At 42.5% G+C, this 18,784-nt stretch overlaps 2 protein-coding genes across 21 annotated transcripts in view; both read left to right on the plus strand.

The window, feature by feature from the left end:
* Positions 1-6,937, plus strand: part of SUN1 (Sad1 and UNC84 domain containing 1) — a 30,182-nt gene extending 23,245 nt beyond the window's left edge. For all 19 annotated transcript variants that reach the window (XM_068699392.1, XM_068699374.1, XM_068699376.1 and 16 more), the window contains 7 exons: positions 530-662; positions 1,566-1,820; positions 2,330-2,414; positions 2,993-3,108; positions 3,780-3,947; positions 4,684-4,776; positions 5,196-6,937. In XM_068699392.1, the coding sequence (XP_068555493.1) occupies positions 530-662; positions 1,566-1,820; positions 2,330-2,414; positions 2,993-3,108; positions 3,780-3,947; positions 4,684-4,776; positions 5,196-5,309 (964 nt within the window). In that variant the 3' untranslated portion in view covers positions 5,310-6,937. The remainder of the gene's footprint in view (positions 1-529; positions 663-1,565; positions 1,821-2,329; positions 2,415-2,992; positions 3,109-3,779; positions 3,948-4,683; positions 4,777-5,195) is intronic.
* A 489-nt stretch (positions 6,938-7,426) lies between these two features.
* On the plus strand, positions 7,427-18,655 carry GET4 (guided entry of tail-anchored proteins factor 4). 2 transcript variants are annotated; one of them, XM_068699005.1, is made up of 9 exons: positions 7,427-7,628; positions 10,536-10,614; positions 11,041-11,122; positions 12,084-12,233; positions 13,949-14,042; positions 15,899-16,039; positions 16,123-16,198; positions 16,612-16,684; positions 17,316-18,655. In XM_068699005.1, exons 1-9 carry the CDS (start codon positions 7,429-7,431, stop codon positions 17,402-17,404), a joined length of 984 nt encoding a protein of 327 aa, XP_068555106.1. In that variant the 5' UTR covers positions 7,427-7,428; the 3' UTR covers positions 17,405-18,655. The 2 variants fall into 2 exon arrangements, with proteins under 2 accessions (XP_068555106.1, XP_068555105.1); XM_068699004.1 differs by having other exon boundaries at positions 7,428-7,628; positions 13,904-14,042.
* Positions 18,656-18,784: the final 129 nt, after the last annotated feature.

An 18,784-nucleotide genomic window follows, 5' to 3' on the forward strand; every position in this document is an offset into this window, starting at 1 on the left:
GAGAAGAAAAACACTTAGTGAATTTTAATTAGATGTAAATAGCTTCTAAATGCTGACTAATACTGTTTTTTCACTGCTGCATACCGAACACTGATCTGTAGTGGTCATGTAACCTGGTACCTATAGACGCAACCAAAACCAGAATAACTTTGTAGGCAGGCAAGCGTTAACTAAGGTAACCTGAAATTCACTCTAATCAGTGGCAAACTCAGGCAAATAAAGCTCAACTGGTCTGTCCAGCCTTAAGCTACCAGAAATCTATGTCTGAGTTACTAACTTGTCAATGTGATGATGTTCTGAAAGTCATCACTTCTGGATTTGTTCACAAGTTTGAAATGTTTTGCTTTGAATAAATTCATTCAAAGTATGCCTTAGCACCTTCAAGGAGCTGTAAGCTCCCAATGTCCATTTCTGAATAACTGTACTAGGAAAGCACTTTGTGGTAGACAAATATATTCTCATGCCTTTGGAATTTGATGGAATGATTGAAACTGCTCTTTCCTAATTATTGACTCCTTGTTTTTATCAGAGAGGATGAACACAATCAACTTTTATCCAGAGTTAAAAAGCTAGAACTAGAGTTGTCTCAGGTGAAATCGGAGCTGCTAACTGGGGAAAGTGCAAAGACGAGTTGTGAGAAAATAGATGTCATTCATGAAAAAGTAAGTTCTGTCACCATTGTTGTAAAACTTAGTAATACTAGATTTCATTCACAAACTTATTTGAAAGGCACTGCAAAAGTAACATGGTGATAGTATTCATTTTAAAGAACAGTAGTGTTTTTGGTAGTGGTACTGTGACATTTTTTTCCATTACTATGTGGCATCTTATCAGATGAGTTTGTGGTTTGTTTTCCACAATGGCAGTTTTATTTGCATTTGAGATGATGCAACAGCAGTTGTGTGTATTGTATATTGCCGCTACAGCTGGTGTATCATGCAAATATGGAAAGGAGGTCATGTAAAAGCTAGTTAGGTTTTTGATCTGAGACTTATTTAAAAAATAAAAAAATCATTCTCTATTTTTTTGATGCCTTCTGTAAGGTTCAGTTTGAATATAGACAATAAAATATAGGTCTAGATTCAGGATTATCCACTTTGACTAAAATACCATATCTGAGTGTCATCACAAGATAGTCTAGCTACATGTATGTCTATAAATCAAAGTATGCCATAAGCAAGTGACTTAGTGATGTGCTTAACTAGGCCTAACAGGTACACTGCTCCCCTTAAGAGTTGCCACCGTCCTTTCTTTGAATGTTGCAATCAACTTATTTTTATTCTGAAACAGACCCCCTAATGTGAACTGCTAGATTGTAGGGCTTTGTTAGTTGTGCGCTGTTCACCAAACCAGGTAAACATCCATTTTGTCCGTGTCTTCTGCATACCTCCCTTATCTGTTGTTCCACTGTAAGTCAGTTAAGTTAAAAGACATGTGAAATCTAGACCTAGCGGTACTACTGGAAATATATATATTGATTTTTCACATGTGCCTATTATATACAGATGGTATTACTTATTGGTTTATAAAGACTAATCAGTTCTCTTGTTAATGGCTTCTACTAGGTAGATGCCCAGGTTAAAGAATCTGTCAGGATGATGTTTTTTGGTGATCAACACAAGGACTTTTCTGAATCACTTCTCCAATGGCTTACATCCAATTTTGTGACCAAAAGTGACCTGCAGACTTTGCTGCAGGATCTGGAGCTGCAGATCCTGAAGAATATTACCCAACATATGGCTATTACAAACCAAAGAGTAACATCTGAAGTAGTAACAAATGTTGTGAACAATGCAGGGATCTGTGGAATCACGGAAGCGGTGAGTGAAATTAAGTGATAAGTTCAGACAAATTGTCCTTTATAGGCATTTTGTGGAGCATGACTACCAGTATAAATGGTAGTGATTTTTAAGAGATTCAAGAAAGAAACTGAAATGGGGAGAGCTACAGAAAATGGTTTGAGCGAATTCTTACAGCACTTCTTGTAACCATTGTGAATGTGCTTTTTTCCCCGCAAAAGTATGTTATCTCCAAACTGAAAAATTCCCAAAGTACCAAAAAAAAAAAACAAACTCAATGATTTCAGAAGGTGGGGGATGAATGCAAATTCTGAAGAAAACATCAGTCAAGATGCAGTATCAATTTGTTTTAAGCCAATAACAAAGCATTTAAAAATAGCTTCTATGTTGACAGAGGCTTTCAAAGACTTGTGATGAAGTATAACATCTCAAACTTAGGTTTGCAACTTCACAGATGTGTATATATATCAATTTTTATCATTTGATATTAAAACATTTCTTTCCATTCTATTCTATGTGTCCATATGTAGCAAGCACAGATTATTGTAAACAATGCACTGAAACTCTACTCCCAAGACAAGACCGGTATGGTGGATTTTGCCTTAGAATCTGGAGGTAAATAGTAGAGGAAATAATATAAATAACATGAGTAGTAAAAATAGTGATTGCTAAAAATCTTAAAATGAGGGCTAAAGGGTAAAGAGCATCCTTGCGTATCACCAAATGGTCAGAGTACTGCAGTCTGTGCATATTGTTTACAGGGTCGTATACCAGCCATCTATTTTACCACAGCTGAAAGCAGGTGACTCCCAGTGTATGCATGGACTGGGATAGAATAACTTCTAAACGTGTGTAACTGGGTAATTGAAAACCATGGATCTGTGTGTGTGGGATGTACACAACACTGAATTCACTATAGAAAATACATGCTCTTTCAGCCCTATAAAACTAAAAAACCTTTCACATTTTCTTTGACTAACATTCTATTTGATAGAAGCACTGCATTGGAAAATGAGAAAATTGGGAAATTATTAGACCAACAATACCTTTACTAGTTTAGATATTTTTTTTTTTTTGGGGGGGGGGGGGGAATGGTATATTCATTAAGCTACACACAAATCTCTGCCTTTACAAAATAATTCTTTACTCCTTCCTAAAGACTTATTTCTGATAACTTGATTTTCTTTTTTGAGGTGGCAGCATTCTGAGTACTCGCTGCTCTGAAACCTATGAGACCAAAACAGCGTTAATTAGCCTCTTTGGAATTCCTTTATGGTACTTCTCTCAATCTCCCAGGGTGGTGATTCAGGTAATTAAAGGCAAAGTAAACAAATTCAGTAACATTATCTTGCATTGAGTGGTCTGAGTTGTTTTTGGATGCTGGATCTTTGTCTGTAATACAGTGTGGGCAGTGGGAGACAGGGATATTTTCAACTTATTTCTGGGAGTGGGATTCTTTTTGAAGTTCAATGGCATTGCCCACGTTCTGCTTTAGAAAAACTAAGGTTCTCATAGCAGGCTTGAGTGGTGTATCGGACTTCTGTGAAGTGTAAGCACTGGGAAGATTCCTGTAAAATAAACAAATAAATAAATAATAAAATAATAAGCTGGCTCTTTGGGATGTTGGCGGTGGTTCAGGCAGGTATGCTGTCTTCTTAAAGAGTGCAACTAAAATTGTGCAGTCTATATCTTCCATTTTCTGTAGCATGAAATTACACAGTCCTGCTAACACAATGAAGTGTCATCTGATTTTGTTTGTCCTTCAGAGGCAGGAGTGGATTTTGTAATTAAAATCAAAGTTGTGCATTTGACTTTATTTTCTACCAAATAGCAAGTGGCAGGACATAATCTATCCTTTTAAGACTACTCATGATTCAGAATTCATTACAAAAAATAACAACAAAATTCTTGTATTTGTTCTTGTCTTGTCATGTTCTGTCCCCACCCTCCTGCCTCCTTGCCTTGAAATCTCTTGTCTAGCCGGACATGTATCCAGGAAACTGCTGGGCTTTCAAGGGATCAGAGGGGTATCTTGTCATTAGACTTTCCATGAAGATCTCTCCAACTGCCTTTACGATGGAACACATACCAAAAACACTTTCACCATCAGGAAATATCACCAGTGCTCCTAGGAAATTCTCAGTATATGTAAGTCTTCCTAAACTTAAGTGATGTTTGTAAACTTAAAGAATATTTGTGATGCATGTCTTGAAAAACAGCTTGAGAGAGAACAGCTAAGAAGAGAAACTGATGTTTGTCATTGCTCTTAGAATTGCTTATGTTCTTGATGAGCTTTGAGGCCTAGAAGTAAGCACTAAAACTAATTTGGGGAGAGTTGTATTTGTTTTGTCTTGCTTGCGTAATAAGTTCCTTTGGAGGGAGATGATGATTTAAATGATGTATTTAGTTGTTTCATACACCTTCATCTGTCCTCCCCTCTCCAATTTTAGCTCTTCACTTTATTTATAATGCATCTCTTTTTTTTTTTTTTAATAGATCTTTCTTAGGCTATACAACTGCAGTAGTAAGAGTCATTTGCAAACATCTGATTCTTGGTTTCTGTCTTGTTTATAACCATGATGTTCTCTTATCCTTGTTTGTCTTGAACACTTTATATTTTACAGTACAATAGTGGTTCTGCTATAGAAATTAAGGGGGGGTGACTGTAAAAACTTGAAAACATAGCACAGGTATTTGCAGTGTAGGAAACTCCGATGTGCAGCCATGCCTGAACTAGCATTAAGTTGTGCAGGAAACACTCTGATCCTGGTTTGATAGACTTCTGTGTGCAGCCTGTTGATACTCAGTAATGTAGATACACTTTTTTAGCTTTTGTTTCCTTTAAAATCAAAATTAAAACAAAATCTTCATCTTATTGTTACAGGGTTTAGATGATGAATATCAAGAAGAAGGTGTACTCCTAGGACAGTACATCTACGATCAAGAAGGAGAGCCACTGCAGATGTTTCCAGTGATGGTGAGTCTGGGTGATGGGATTTTAATTGTGAGGTAAGGTAATGCCAGTGAAGAAAAGGGCCTTGTTCTCTGTTGTGCATTGTAAAAACAGAGGTAGAAAGTATCTGCCTGTCTACATCAATCTGTGATCTGAGTAAATGAAAAGGGAGGAAAAGTTTGTGCCATCTGGACACAAATGGTATGAAGATGATAAACTTACAAAGAGGGGAAAAAAAAGATAAACATACTTCACACTTCTGACTCGATTAATAAACAAGCGGTTGCAAGGCAAAGGAAGTTGTTTTTTTAAAGCGGTATAAATTTTCCAAGGCATAACTTAACTATTAATAGAAGTTTGTAGTTGCAGGAAGCAGCTTCAGTTGTACGTGTTCATCCTAGAAACCTAACTCTGTTTTGTGTGTTTGCTTTTTCCTTCTCTAGGAGAACAGTAACAATGTATTCCAAATAGTGGAACTGAGAATTCTCTCTAATTGGGGACATGCTGAATATACGTGTCTTTATCGGTTCAGAGTGCATGGGAAACCTGCCGAATAATCTACACTACAGCTTGGGCTGCTTTGTTGTACATTTTGTTCTCAATTTGTATATACCGGAAAGCCTAGAACACTGGAATCTTTAAAGGACAAGGATGCAAGATATATACTACGGAATTACCAATCCTCTGATAAAGGCAGAAGACTGTCAGCAGAAATGTATAAAATAAATTTTATTTGCTCATGCTCAGCTTGTAATAGCCAGTTAGCTTCATATTTTTGTGTCCATGCTGAGAGAAATAATGCATGCAAACTACTCTGGTTCTTAAAGCGCAGTTAGCAAACAGGTGATATACCTATTTTATTACAAATGAATGTATAGGGTTTTTAAAAAGAATAAAAACCACACTTTTCTGCAACTAGGATCTTTTTTTTTTTTAAATTCAGGACTCAATTGCATCTTTATTAGCTTGGCACCATAAGACAAAAAATGTAGTACACTTTGAACATCGCCTGCGGCTAAAGGTGTCCTTCAGTTGACCTTTTTTGTCCTTCTGCAGGATCCAAAAGGGCTTATTCAATAAATGTTGACTACATAATAAATATTACTATCAGGGAAAGTTAACACAACCAAAACTAGTTTAAACACCAGCGACTGAGACTGCTTTACTGCAACTTGTGGCCATGAATTGTTCTAAAAGTCAGGGATAACTTAAAATTACTTTAAGGGTTTTTACCATGGCAACTTTATTAGTTTAACTGCTGTATACTGTTTACTAAGCAATTTAGGAGGCTTATCAGCTCTTGTACGAGCAGTACATCCATCAAGGCTGATTTGGAACTAAGCCTAGAGAAGGAAAATCTTAATTTGTCAAAAAATATCTTTATAACAATTCCTTAATCTGGTTTATTTTATAGTCAGTAAATGTTGTGATGTGATAATGCAGGATGTAGGAAATACAACTGAAGTAGAGCTCGTTATTTAACATGCACAAGACAGAGTTATGCTCAGTGCTGCTGTATTGGGATATATGGGTATTCTTGAAATCCTCCCCCGAAACTTGAAGATGAGAGTGGTGTCTCAGTCTCGTGCCATTTCCATGTAGAATATGCTGAGACTGTTTTAGGGCCGGCCTCCTTTAGGATTGCTACTTTGGAAGATCCTTTTCAGAAAAGACTCCTAAAATGCACTTGTGTGCAGAATTTTTATCTTGCTCTTACAACACATTTTATAGTTACCTGTGAACTGTTAACACACTGAACTGCTGACTGGTTTTCTGAATAGAGCTATATGTATGTTGCACAACAGTCCTCGAATGTTTAAAGTCTCTGCGTGAAGAACTTTTTTTTCACTTGAGCTAGAGACAGAACCTATGGCCTATGCAGAGGAGATAGATTACACATGTACAGGTGTTTTCATATTCTATGTTACATATTTAAAATTAGAATTATCCTGTATAAATTGAAATTAGGTAGCTAGGGTGGGAATATTTTGGATAACACTAACTTATTTTTAAAAAAGCAAGATAGGACTTTGTGCAATGTATTTTTGTAAATGCTTTTCAAATCGTCTGTTACTTTGCTGCCTCCAAAACTGACAAGATGCTATTGAAATGTTTAAATAAAGAGTTTTAATTTTTGAAAGTGCATGTAATATTTGAAATAAGAAATAAAGATTCTTTTTCTGTATTTTCCGTGACCCGTTTAAGTAGCTAAGGAGGACAGATAAGACTGAGCCTTGCCAGGAGGCTGAGAGACCTTTTGCCCTTCGCTGTGCAGGGCAGTGGGATACCCGGCTGGCTTTAGTTTATAATTACAATTAATGTAGGAGGGCTGTGTGATGTCAGCACGGGCACCTTAGGCTGAAGGTGTAGCTATCACTGCAGCGTTCCTGGTGGGCAAGACTGGAGCGGGGAGGTTCTGGCAGCTGAAAAAAAAGACTAAAAATGCCCGAAAAGCAGGCGTTTGAGGGCAGCCTGTCCCGCAGTAAATCACCTTCCCTATGCCCCCTGCCCCTCCTCCGCCAGCCCCCCCCCCCCCCAGCCCCTGCCCAGAGGCAGCCCCGCCCCGCCCTCTGGCGCCGCTCCGCGCAGCCGCACCTTTTGTCCCTCGCCGGCCGCCGTCGCAGTGGGCGGAAGCCGGGCAGCGGAGTCGCGACGCTGCTCCGGGCGTGCGTGCGCATGCGCCCTCCCTTCCCTTCACCCCCCCCCGCCTCCTCCGCGTCGATGGCGGCGGCGATTATGGCGGCGGAGCAGGAAGCCGCGAAAGGCGGCGGCAGGAACCGCGGCGGCGTGCAGCGCGTGGAGGGCAAGCTGCGCGCCAGCGTCGAGAAGGGCGACTACTACGAGGCGCACCAGATGTACCGCACGCTCTTCTTCAGGTACGGCCCGGCCCGCCCTGCCCCTCCCCCGCCCGGCCTTCCAGAGCCTTCCCACGCACCCTACCCTGCTGCCGCCCGCCGCGCCCACGCCGCCTCCGCATTGGTCGGAGCCGCTGCCTGTCTCCGCTTCCCGCCCTCTCATTGGTCCGCGGGAGGGGCGGGGCGGGGCGGGCAGCCGTGTGGCAGGTTAGGCTGAGAGGCCTGAGGGGGCCCGGCCCGCGCTGAGGGGCAGCGGCGCGGCTGGGCCGGGGGGCGCTGAGGGGGCGCTGAGGGCCCGGGCACGGCCCCGCGGGCACCGCCACGGCCCCCGGGGGTGCCCTAAAACAGCCGCGGGGCTCCGCCGGTCACCTCCGACAGAGCCCGGTTACAGCTCTCCCCGTCAGCGCGGTGCCCGTGCTCACCGTGAGGAGGGGAGCAGGCCCGGGCGCTCGTCCCGCAGCCCCCCGGTGTCACGGCCCCTCGCAGCGGGACGGGGACGGGCCCGTGGGGACAGAGTCCTCGGTGTGTCATCAGCAGGGCCAGAGTCCTGGCGCCCTGTCCTTGCTGCGTTGGCCGCTTACGCAGCCAGCATGGGGGGGCTGCCCTGCTGCCCGCACTCAGCACCGTTCAATGAAGGCAGTCGTGTGCTGCGGCACCCTTCTGGTGGGGTCAGCGAGGGCACCGTCACAGTCTTAAGACTTAAATTGCGTTGGAGAATAAATCTGAGACAAAGCGTGGCCTGTTTCATAGGAGGGATTATGCGATGCGGTGGCTGCAGTGGGGGAGATGGCTTGGCTCAGCAGGTCACTTCTCATCCAGTGTTCTCAGTGTATTAGCTCACATGCTTTGCTTAAGCCTCACTGAATTAATTTAGAATCAAAGTTCCAGCCTTTTCCATTTTAAATGCAGGAGAAAGAAGGTGCCCAGTTAAATGGAAAGGTGGTATTTGCGTAGCTAGGAAGGCATTTCCTTCCAGGCAAAAAGATGTAATGGGACTGTGGAACTTGTTGGGAAAGTCACTGAGGCCAGGAAAGAGTCCAGATAGCCTTGTCTGGCCTCTGTAAAACGTGTTACATGTAAAGTTTCCTCGAGAGATTAGCACAGAGTGAGGCGACTGCAGTTGCGGAATTGGACTGGGGATATCCTGTGCTTGTTCACCGTAAACAAAACCAGCCGGTAAAATACCAGTCTGCTCTGTCATGAAGTGCAAGTTAAACTTGAAATCCTGACTTGGTTCCAAACGTCATAAGCCAAGATGTGTTTGAGGCTGGCAGGGTGTTACTGCTTGGTTCTAAATGCCATTTAGGTCGACATAATGAATATTTATTAAAAACTCTTTGTAGTAAAACTTCTTTCCAAAAATCCCAGCACTTTTAATAATACTTAAAAAGTTAATGTATTTTATATAGTAAAACTATTGACGGTTTCTTTTAGTATTGGCTGTAATAAGTCCCAGATTAGGAGCTCCTAAATTACTCTGGGAATCTACTGAAAATGAATTTGTGGAAGTGGGATCCAGAGTGAGAATTGGAGTCAAAACATAGAAGCAAACGTGGATGTGAGGCCAGCTGTAAAGGTGCTGGAGCCGCCAAGCTGCTTGCCTGATGTGGGAAGCACTCGCTGTGGTGATCACAAATCTGAACTGCTGAGGGTGCTCGCTCTGACAGCCCCACTTCCATGCCATCCGTGCTGACCGTGTTGCTCACCCGTTTGGACAGACCTGGGTGGTGTGCGAGGTGGTGAGCGGGGCGGGAGGACTCTGCCTCCTCCCTCGCTCACTGTCAGATCCGATTTTACCAGAAGGACTTGTTCCCAGGAATGTCACCCTGTGACAGGAACCTCACGTGCAGCACCAGGACACTGGGGAGCTACCGAGCGCTCCGTTTCCCTGCAGGCAGTGCCCCCCTTGCCTGGTGCTGCCCTGGCCCTCAGGAGCCGAGGGTGGAAGCAGGGGCCCAGCACAACCAGCTGTTGGCACAGAGCAAGAGCCGCAGGTGCTGAAGCAGTGCGGTAGAATCAGTGCCTTATCTTTGACCTGAGCACACTGCCCGCTGTTACTGGCTAGTCAGGAAATGTGCATTTTGAGAGGCAGCTGAGAGAAATGGGAATTGGGAGCTACATCTGCTGCCACTCCTCAACCGCTTTTATAGGAAATGCCAAATTTCTGATCTAGAGATGTGACTGTCCAAGACCTTCAGTTGCCCGTAGTGGAGACGTGCAGCAGGCTGTAATCACCGTGCCGTTTTAACAGGTTCCTGTTCTTGATGTGACTATTGGGACCAAATTCTGTCCTGCTTCATTTCTTGGTTAACTCCCGGCTGAGGAAGGCAGAAGCTGCAGCAGGTGCATCCCAAAGCATTGCATTTAAGAGAACACTGTCACATGTTGCATGGTAAATCTTGCTGGCCACTCGTCTCTTTCTAGAGACCACCAGAGGGACCAGCTTCCTTGGTTCAGCAGAGGGCCAGCATGTGGCTGCTGTCCCCTTGCCGGCAGCAGAAGTGGCGGTCAGAGGCGTAGAAGGGCAGGAAGCAGGGCTCGGGGAGGAGGCTGGAGTCACTTTGTATTCCTTACGCTGTCACTGTGCCTGCTTTCCATGTAGTAAAAGCTGTGCAACAGTCTGAGCTGCACTTAACAGCTGGGTTTAATGCCTTGACATCTTTTGCTTAGGTGAACTTCTGGGATCATTTGTTCTTTGCTTCAGCCCAGACTAGTTTGGGAGCTCGGTTTTCATCCTTACGCTATTTGCTCGTATTCCATCCAGTCACAGGCAGAAACCAAATCGCAGCAGCAATTAAAGGAACGTCATTATTGAAACTAATCAGATTTAAAAATGAATGTCTTGCTGCCTTTGTTTTAAATGTCACTGCTCTTTAATCCTTCAAATGCGGTTCATTTAAGCATACGCCACTTTGGTGTTGTTTTCAGGTATATGTCACAAGGAAAACATCCAGAAGCGAGAGAGTTAATGTATTCAGGGGCTCTGCTGTTCTTCAGCCACAACCAGGTATGTCAGTGCTCTTGCATGGGGGTCGGGAGGGTTTATTCAAAGATTTTATAGGGTGAGCACTGAATCCTCAGTGGCAAATGTTTGGGCTAATTACTTGGTGATCTTTTGCTTTGTCTCTTTGTTGAGCTGTTCTCCACAAAGAAGGATTATTCCAAGCTGGGACACAAAGTAGAAGTGTTTGTGAGCATCCAAACATGATCTTAACCAAGTGTTTGTTTTGCTTTCCTGAAGGCTTCTCTCAGATGCCATTGAGTTACTGTAGACTTTTGTAAGGGAGGACTGAAATTTGATATCTGCCTTAGCTGTAGCTGCTGATAACAACATTAATATGTCTCTGACAAAATTCTGTTGGAGGAACAAAACTTTTCTTGATGTTTTCTTTACTGTTATGTTCATTACTACTGGTATGCATCTATTTTGTAGCAAAACAGTGCTGCTGATCTGTCCATGCTGGTTTTGGAGTCTTTGGAGAAATCGGATGCAAAAGTAACAGACGACCTTTTAGGTAAGGTGACCTTTGCTCTTGCTTTGGTGGTGTTTAGGTATGTTTTCACCTCACAGGAGCTGTTAAGTCGTGAAACCTGCAATCCTTTCTGTTTGTCGTCCCACATGGCTAGGGCATGGAGATAAACCGAGGGAAATTTTTTTTAGAGGATAATGGGTTCCTGGTAACTGACAGTGCCATGAGCAAGGGGACATGCTTAGAATAAACATCACTGTCTTACGGCATCCTCCATTTTGCAATGCAAGGGTAATGTTTTGTCTGCCCAGTCACTCATGTCTCCAGGGCTTTGGTGGATGGCACTTGCCCACCCTGGCAGTGTGGTGGTATGCGCAGTGAATCAGCCCTTCACAAAGAAATTTTTCTGCTCTGACTCTGAGATTTGGTAAGCAGAGAGCTCAGGGAGACTTTAAAAGCTGTGTGGCCAGACAATTGCTGCTGCATGGGCAAACTGTTCCTCTTAACAGCTGTGGCTGGAGACAGAAGGGACAGAGGCTGCTCTTTGCTCCCTTAGATGAACTCTAACATTTTTGTATCCCACCTCGGACTTCTGGTGGTCCTTTTCTAAACTACAGACTGTCCCTTGCAGCTGTCCCATCAATGGCAAGTGCTCCTGTAACCTGAAATCCGTCGTCCCCTTTGGGACTGCGCAACACTCTGGGATCCCTGCACCAAACCGTGAGGGAGGGGAGCTGTCACCAGCTCTCTGCAAGGCCCAGCTTTTGGCAGTGGAGGGATCATTGCTGGCTAGTAGACGTGGGATTGACGTGACGTATGCAATGTATTTGCTCAAGTTCAGTGTCATGGTTTTAGGTTTAAGATGTTTCATAGAGACTGAGAAGGGAGCTTACAGACACAACAGCACCGTATCTTAAGTGTTGTACATTAGGGATGCTCTAGAAGCAGCAGATCATCCATCCTATTTCTATTAATGCTAAATATTTGTGAATGTTATTGCTTCTAGAAAACTTGGCTAAATTGTTTAGTTTAATGGATCCAAACTCTCCTGAAAGAGTGGCTTTTGTATCCAGAGCACTGAAGTGGTCTAGTGGAGGATCAGGAAAACTCGGCCATCCCAAATTACACCAGTTACTAGCAATTACCCTCTGGAAAGGTAAGCAAAATTAAACTGTTTTTTCTGTGTTTTGTTTTGAAAACGTTGAAAATACAATATTATAGGAGACCTACTTTGGAAATAATCTACAGAAGCTGAGATGACAATGTTCTGCTCTTACCTGATTTTTTGAATAACTTCAGTTTAATGTTACTAACAGAAAAATTAGGCCTGTGGCTCTATGTTAGTGCAAAGTCCCAAACAGCTGCTGGTAAAGCTCCCTGCCAGAGGAAGGTTGATCCTTTGGACACTGAGGTAGTTTGATTAAGAGTCATTAGAAGGAAAATTGTTGGGGAGCAAGGCTGTTGTGTTGTTTTGTTTTGAAATCCTGGATAAACCCGAGAAAGATAAAAGTACAGCACACAACACAGTCCTTGGATCTGCAGTTAGGTACTTTGGAGATGTTGAACAGCAGGCTTGTTTCAGACATTTCAGAATGAATGCTGTTGTATTACATTTATTTGGGATTGTGAAATGGGATGTCAAATAAGCTAACATGCACTAAATAATTATTTTAATTGTAGTTGATAGTCAGTTTTTAAAATCTTTTGTTCAAAACATACAAAGGTGAATGAGAACAGTTGTATAAATGCCAGCTCTCCTCTGGTTTCCTGTGAACTAAAACCAGTGCAGGCTTACTTAATGAACTTACTAAGTGAACTTAATTCACTTACTTTAAATTTTCCCATAGCTGTAATTGATGATCATGGCTTTGTGTGACAGTCCTGATTCAATGGTGACCATTCCAGCTTATTGCCTTTTGGTGTGCCATATGAAACCCTGTAGCTGTTCTAGTGGGACTGATGTTGGTTTCTGATGGCTGCTGCCAGCCAGAAAGGGAAGATTTTCCTCAGTGTTAAAAGTTAAAAGCTGAGATGTGATTAGGATAAGAAACGGTTGCATCCTGAAAGTAAAAAAATCCCCATTTCGTAGGTGTCTGCTTGCCATTCTTTTGAAGATCAAAGTGCACATTTTTTTAGACTCTAGTTTTTGTGATCCATTAGAAATGTTGAGATCTTTCAAGCAAAGCTTTACATTCCAAAAAGCTTTCCCGTTTTGATTTGTCATCACATTGGTTTTGCATGATACTTAGCTTCAAGTTAAGTTCTAACAAACCATTTCCATTTCTTGCACCTTTTTTTCTGCATAATTGCTGTTCTCTTCAGCACATGGAAGCAGTTTTAATTTTGGTAGCAAGAGTGGGCTAAGCTAAAAATAGGAGATGCCTTCTTTCTGTGCACTTCAAAAGAAAGATGCTGAAGGTGCAGCAGGGCTCTGTGGTGCACATGCTGTGATACAGAGTTGCTGGATTTCTTTCCTAAGTGCTGTTGACAGCACGTGAAATGTCTGCGTGCTGTTAGACAAAAGGCTGTGACCACAGCTCAAGCTGCTTGTCCCAGCGGTAGCCATGCTTTGTGGTGGCATTGCATGAATTATACTTTAATAGCACTTACCCCAATGCATTTAGGATGGCGTATTTATTACCCCCTTTATAAATTGTCTGTAATTTACATAGGAAAAAGTCTGCTGTCTCTTTGCTAGTTGTCTTGTTTACATACCTTGTGTGTAGCTCTCTTTCTAGCTGTCGTGTGCAAGCCTAACAAATGTGTTTTTGTGTTCAGCTGTGATGAACTGATTTCTTAAAAGCCATTTTCTTTTTCCTTTTGTAGAGCAAAACTATAGTGAATCTCGGTATCACTTCTTGCACTCCACAGATGGCGAAGGCTGTGCAAATATGCTAGTAGAATACTCCTCGTCCAGAGGCTATCGCAGTGAGGTGGACATGTTTGTAGCACAGGCAGTCCTACAGTAGGTGTTACAATTTTTTAACTGTTTTGCTGAGATGACGCTGTGTTTGAGGCCAATCTGATTAATCACAAGAACTGTAGGATAATCGGGCATCTTTTCCAAAGCAGCTGTGAAACTGGCCAGAGGTTCCAAAACTCGCTTTGTGTGGTAACAATAGAAAAGCATTTTAACACTGGCGTGTTGAAGGGGTGAGAGTGGGGTAAAATGTACGAAGGTCCAAACTTTCAGTGTAATCTGTTTGACCCTGGAAGCACAAGTCTTTCTTCTTGTTTACACTGCTTTATGCCGAGTTAGGACTTATCCTAGATGGTCTTACCAAGGCTGGCACTAAGCGGGCTCTGTATTTACATTTGGCACAGTACTTGCTCTCTGCCTCGTTGTCCTGAGATAATTAACATTGGTTAACCCTGGTTTATGAGCAGCATAAACGGATAGTTTAACAGAGTTGCTGGTGGCTTTCATTTACTTTAAGCATTTATTTTGTAGGAGGTGGGAATGCAAGCTATTACATGCCTTCGCAGAGCTCATGCACAATGAAGGCTGACAAAGCCAATTTTACCGAGTTTAATCAGTTGATGGCTTTCTTCAGTCAGGGAAAGCAGCTCACGGAGGAGTCTGAGGAGGAGGTGGGGACAGGACTGTGCAGCAGGGAGTCAGGAGAGAGTAGGTGTCGGGGGAGAGGGAGGAGGTGAGAGCAAGTCTGTCTCATTTGGCAGCCTTCAGCTGTCATGCAGATCTGTCCTGCTTTCCATAGCTGGTTGCTATAGATTGCAGTGATGTTGAGTGGCAGAAAATCCTTTATATAGGTCCACCGTATGCAGAGCTCAAACAGTTACATTGGTCTTTGTTTGGGGGGGAAGAAATTCTGGAGAGAGGTTATGGGTAAGGGATTATTTTTCCAGTGTTTGAAGCAGTGCTACATCCTTTACTGGTCTATATCTCAAATACCATACTAAATCCTCTTACATAGCAGTTTGTAGTCTAATAAAAATAATTGCAGTTCCTTGCTCAGCACTAAGGCACAAGAGCCCTATGCCCTGCGCATCCGAGGGTACAGATGTGGAGCCTGTGACCAAGACTGAGACTGCTCGTGGCAGCCTTCCAAGTTCTTGCTGACAACGTTTGTCCCAGATAAAGTCTCTAAGGCCTCTGGGACTTGCAGAGATTGCCAGTTAAATTAACGGACCTGAGGAAAGATCTGATCAGTCTGGGAAATCAATCTAACTCGTGACAAATGGCTGAGGGAGCCAAAGTGCAGCTTTAGTATGAGACTTAGAGATGCGTATTAAACCCATCAGCGTTCCTGATGCCATGTTAGTTCGAGTTGGCACTAAGGGAATGACTGAGTTATCGGACACTGACAGATAGGTAATGAAAGGAGATGTGTTTGGGAGGGGATGGGGCCAGAGGGAGGTCTTTAACTAGGTTTTTACCTCAGTATCATAAACTCTGGAACAATAAATGTGATGTCATGTTTCATTAGAATCATGCATTAGCCAGTCTTTCTATGTTTTGATTTAATTGATGCTGTCTTTGAGACACCTGTGCTGTATAAAATCTGCTTAGATCTTGGTTAAACTCATTCTATTAATATTTAATGTCAGTTCCCCTTGTAACCCACTTACTCCATAGTGTAATTTAGTAGAAATTTTCCCCTTCCTCGGTTGATTTCCAAATAGTTGCCAAAGTTGTGCATTTGTACCAGCTGCAGTAGTTGCCATCAGTGTGAGCCTGAGAGGGCTTCAATGCACAATTAAAGTAGAAGTTGTTGAATGCTTGGCTTTCCTTTTCTTTCTGCAGGTGAAATTTCTTTGCGTTTTATTTTTAACTTTCCCTGTTCTGTTTTCCTTTTGCAGATTTCTCTGCTTAAAAAATAAGACCAGCGCATCAGTTGTTTTTACAACATACACACAGAAACACCCTTCAATAGAAAAGGGTCCTCCCTTTGTTCAACCACTGCTAAATTTCATCTGGTTCCTGTTACTGGCCGTCGATGGGTACAGTCTGATTTTTCTGACTTTCTTCTTAGTTTCCTTTTCAGTGGTTATGAAGATCACATTTTTGGTTGTTTCCTTTCTAGGGGAAAACTAACAGTATTTACAGTATTGTGTGAACAGTATCAACCGTCACTGAAAAGAGATCCCATGTATAATGAGGTGAGTTACCAGTGACTACAAGCAGGATTTAACCTACAGCATTAAGGAGCAGCTGACTGTCGCCTGCTCCGTGACTTTGCAAACCACGCAGGTCACAGCTTGCGTAATCTGAGACAGCCACCAAAGGGCACTGGCTTTAAGCATTTCCTCTAAGCAGTGAGATGCTGGTAGAAATTCATACAGTGCTTGTTTCATATTTGACAAGTGTGTTTTAGGAGTGCAAATGGAAAGCCATGAATGTGTAATGCAGGGCGTTTTAATTTTCCTTGATGCCTTATTTCAGAAGTAGGGGTTTTGAATACAGCTTGTAGATAGAAGTCAGTGAGCTAGCTCATGCGGTATGTGTGCTGCCTGTAGCGTTTCCACCTGTAAATGAGGTAGCTGACTTTGTTCTCCACCTTGTGTCGTTTCAGTACCTAGATAGAATAGGACAGCTTTTCTTCGGTGTGCCGCCCAAGCAGACATCGTCCTACGGAGGATTACTAGGTAAGGTGTACGTCAGCAGCTGTTTATACAGACAGCCCGGCTTTTCAGAGCTGCGCCTTACATAAAACAGGTGTGCTGGAAGCAGATCATCTATTCTGATAAATTGTTTTTTTCAGAGCCTGTAGAAGCAATCACTACTATGGAATACATGATTAATTGTTGCATGTGAAATTAATTTGGTGATGCTGGTAGACTTTTCCTCTGAGACAGGGAGAAACATGCAAATGATCTTACAGTTAGTGTCTGATGCTCTGGTATAACTTCCGAATGTAAAGGAACATCTTATTTGTGTTCAAGCTTTATTTCCTCAGACTTCAGTAGCTGATTTTCCTAAAGTACTGTCTGTGGTTTTGGTAGAGCTCTAATCAGTGCTGATGTAAAACAGATGCTCCCAGAGCATTCGTTTATGAAATGCTGACACTAGTACTGGCTTTCTACAAGGAATTATAAGGAACAGAGAAAGCATACGACCTTGGGTATTTTTTTTACCAGTGTACTCTCCAAGAAGGAATACTATCAAAATACAGCTTCCCAAATCAACTAAATTACTAATGGAAACTGGGTTACAATTGAAGCTTTTGAGATGAGAATATAAAACTGGCAAGGTTGAATGTCCTGTATTTTATTCTAGGAAATCTTTTAAACAGTCTGATGGGAACTGGAGAAGATGATGACACGGAAGATGGTCAGGAAGATAGCAGTCCTATCGAACTCGACTGAATATTTTTGTCATTGGGTGCCGTGTAAATCTGATGATTCGATGACTCCAAAGACAGTTTTGGAATTGAATCCTGCAGTTGTTTCTTGGTGCCTAAAAGGGCTCCTCCGGTCTTTTAGAAATGGTTGCTGAAATGTTTATAATGTTCGGTCTATATTATTTATGTAAAAAAAAAAAAAGAAAGAAACCAACAAAAAGTAGCCAAGAGAACCAATCGGAGCAATTGTTAGCAGGTTTCCGATACAGCGGCTGGTGACTTTGATTAAACTCTAGTCTTCTACGGTTTCTAATGCAGTATTCCCTTTTGCACAATAACTCAATAAAGCATAACTATGGGTCTTCTACTTCACGGCCTGCCCAATACCATCTCTGTTACAGGAAAGCCTCCTCGACCTCTGCCACCTCTGAGGACCATCTCAAGAGGCAGGGTGAGTTACTGAATAATTTACTTGCGAGGCTGGTGCCAAAAGTACTGCGCGATGAGCCAAGCAGTATGATACGAGCTGCACATCCAAGAGACACTGATCCCAGGAACTCGCTTCCACTGCAGCGAGTAGCAGACACGCCAGTCGTGCTGCCTTCCAGGCTGCCTAGGAGCTGGCACTGGCTGAGCCTACGCCTGGGTTTAGCTGATACTTTCTGAAAAGCACAAGATTGAATTGCTCTTGAGTAAAAGCTGATCAGTGGAAACCAGGTAGTTGGCTTCCACATGGATCTCTTGCCTAGGTATTAAAATTTGGCATCCAAAATACCTCCTCTGACTCCTGGCTCTACTCCTTTGGAACAGATTCTTTTTCAGTGTAAGTTCACCACCAAACGTAAAAGAGAATTGCCACAAACAGCGTATGCATTTAACCTGCAGCTACATGTAAAGAAAAGGGATACTGCAGAACTTTTGGTTCTTTATGATATATTTATTTTTCTTGGGTGATTGATTCATTTAACACTTCATGTAAAAAGAATAAATCAATAAATAATGGAGTAACTTCAACCCCAATGGTAGGCATAGCAATTCTACATCTCCTCCTCTTTGATGCAGCACAGCGGATGTCAGTGGTACAGCAAATGGATGAAATGGGGAAACGCTTTATTTTTTCATGATGAAAATAAGAAGGCTTAGATTAATAAACAGCAATCATGCATGGGGGAGGGAGGGATTAATACAAATTTATTGACTGTAAGGAAAAAAAAAGGCATTGAAAGGCAGACTTTGTGTTAATTGTGAAGTCTCAAATAAACACTTTATACCAGGATCTGCGGTAGTGCTGCTTTCTGAGGGTTTTACAAGCAGAGATGTTACTTTTCTTGCTGTTTCCTCCCCCGCCCTGCATTTGACTGTGGGTCCTGTAAAGGCATAATTTTGGCAGGAACTGTCTGTGACA

The sequence above is a fragment of the Anas acuta genome, chromosome 15, assembly GCF_963932015.1.
Source record: "Anas acuta chromosome 15, bAnaAcu1.1, whole genome shotgun sequence".
NCBI lineage: Eukaryota > Metazoa > Chordata > Aves > Anseriformes > Anatidae > Anas > Anas acuta.

What these genes read in the sequence shown, in the direction of transcription:
- GET4 (XM_068699004.1), top strand. Translation starts at nt 7,429, where the DNA reads ATGCGCCCTCCCTTCCCTTCACCCCCCCCCGCCTCCTCCGCGTCGATG. An exon ending in TGTTCTTCAGCCACAACCAG is followed by an intron (nt 10,615 to 11,040) that starts GTATGTCAGTGC and finishes TCTATTTTGTAG; the next exon opens with CAAAACAGTGCTGCTGATCT. An exon ending in GTCCTACGGAGGATTACTAG is followed by an intron (nt 16,685 to 17,315) that starts GTAAGGTGTACG and finishes ATTTTATTCTAG; the next exon opens with GAAATCTTTTAAACAGTCTG.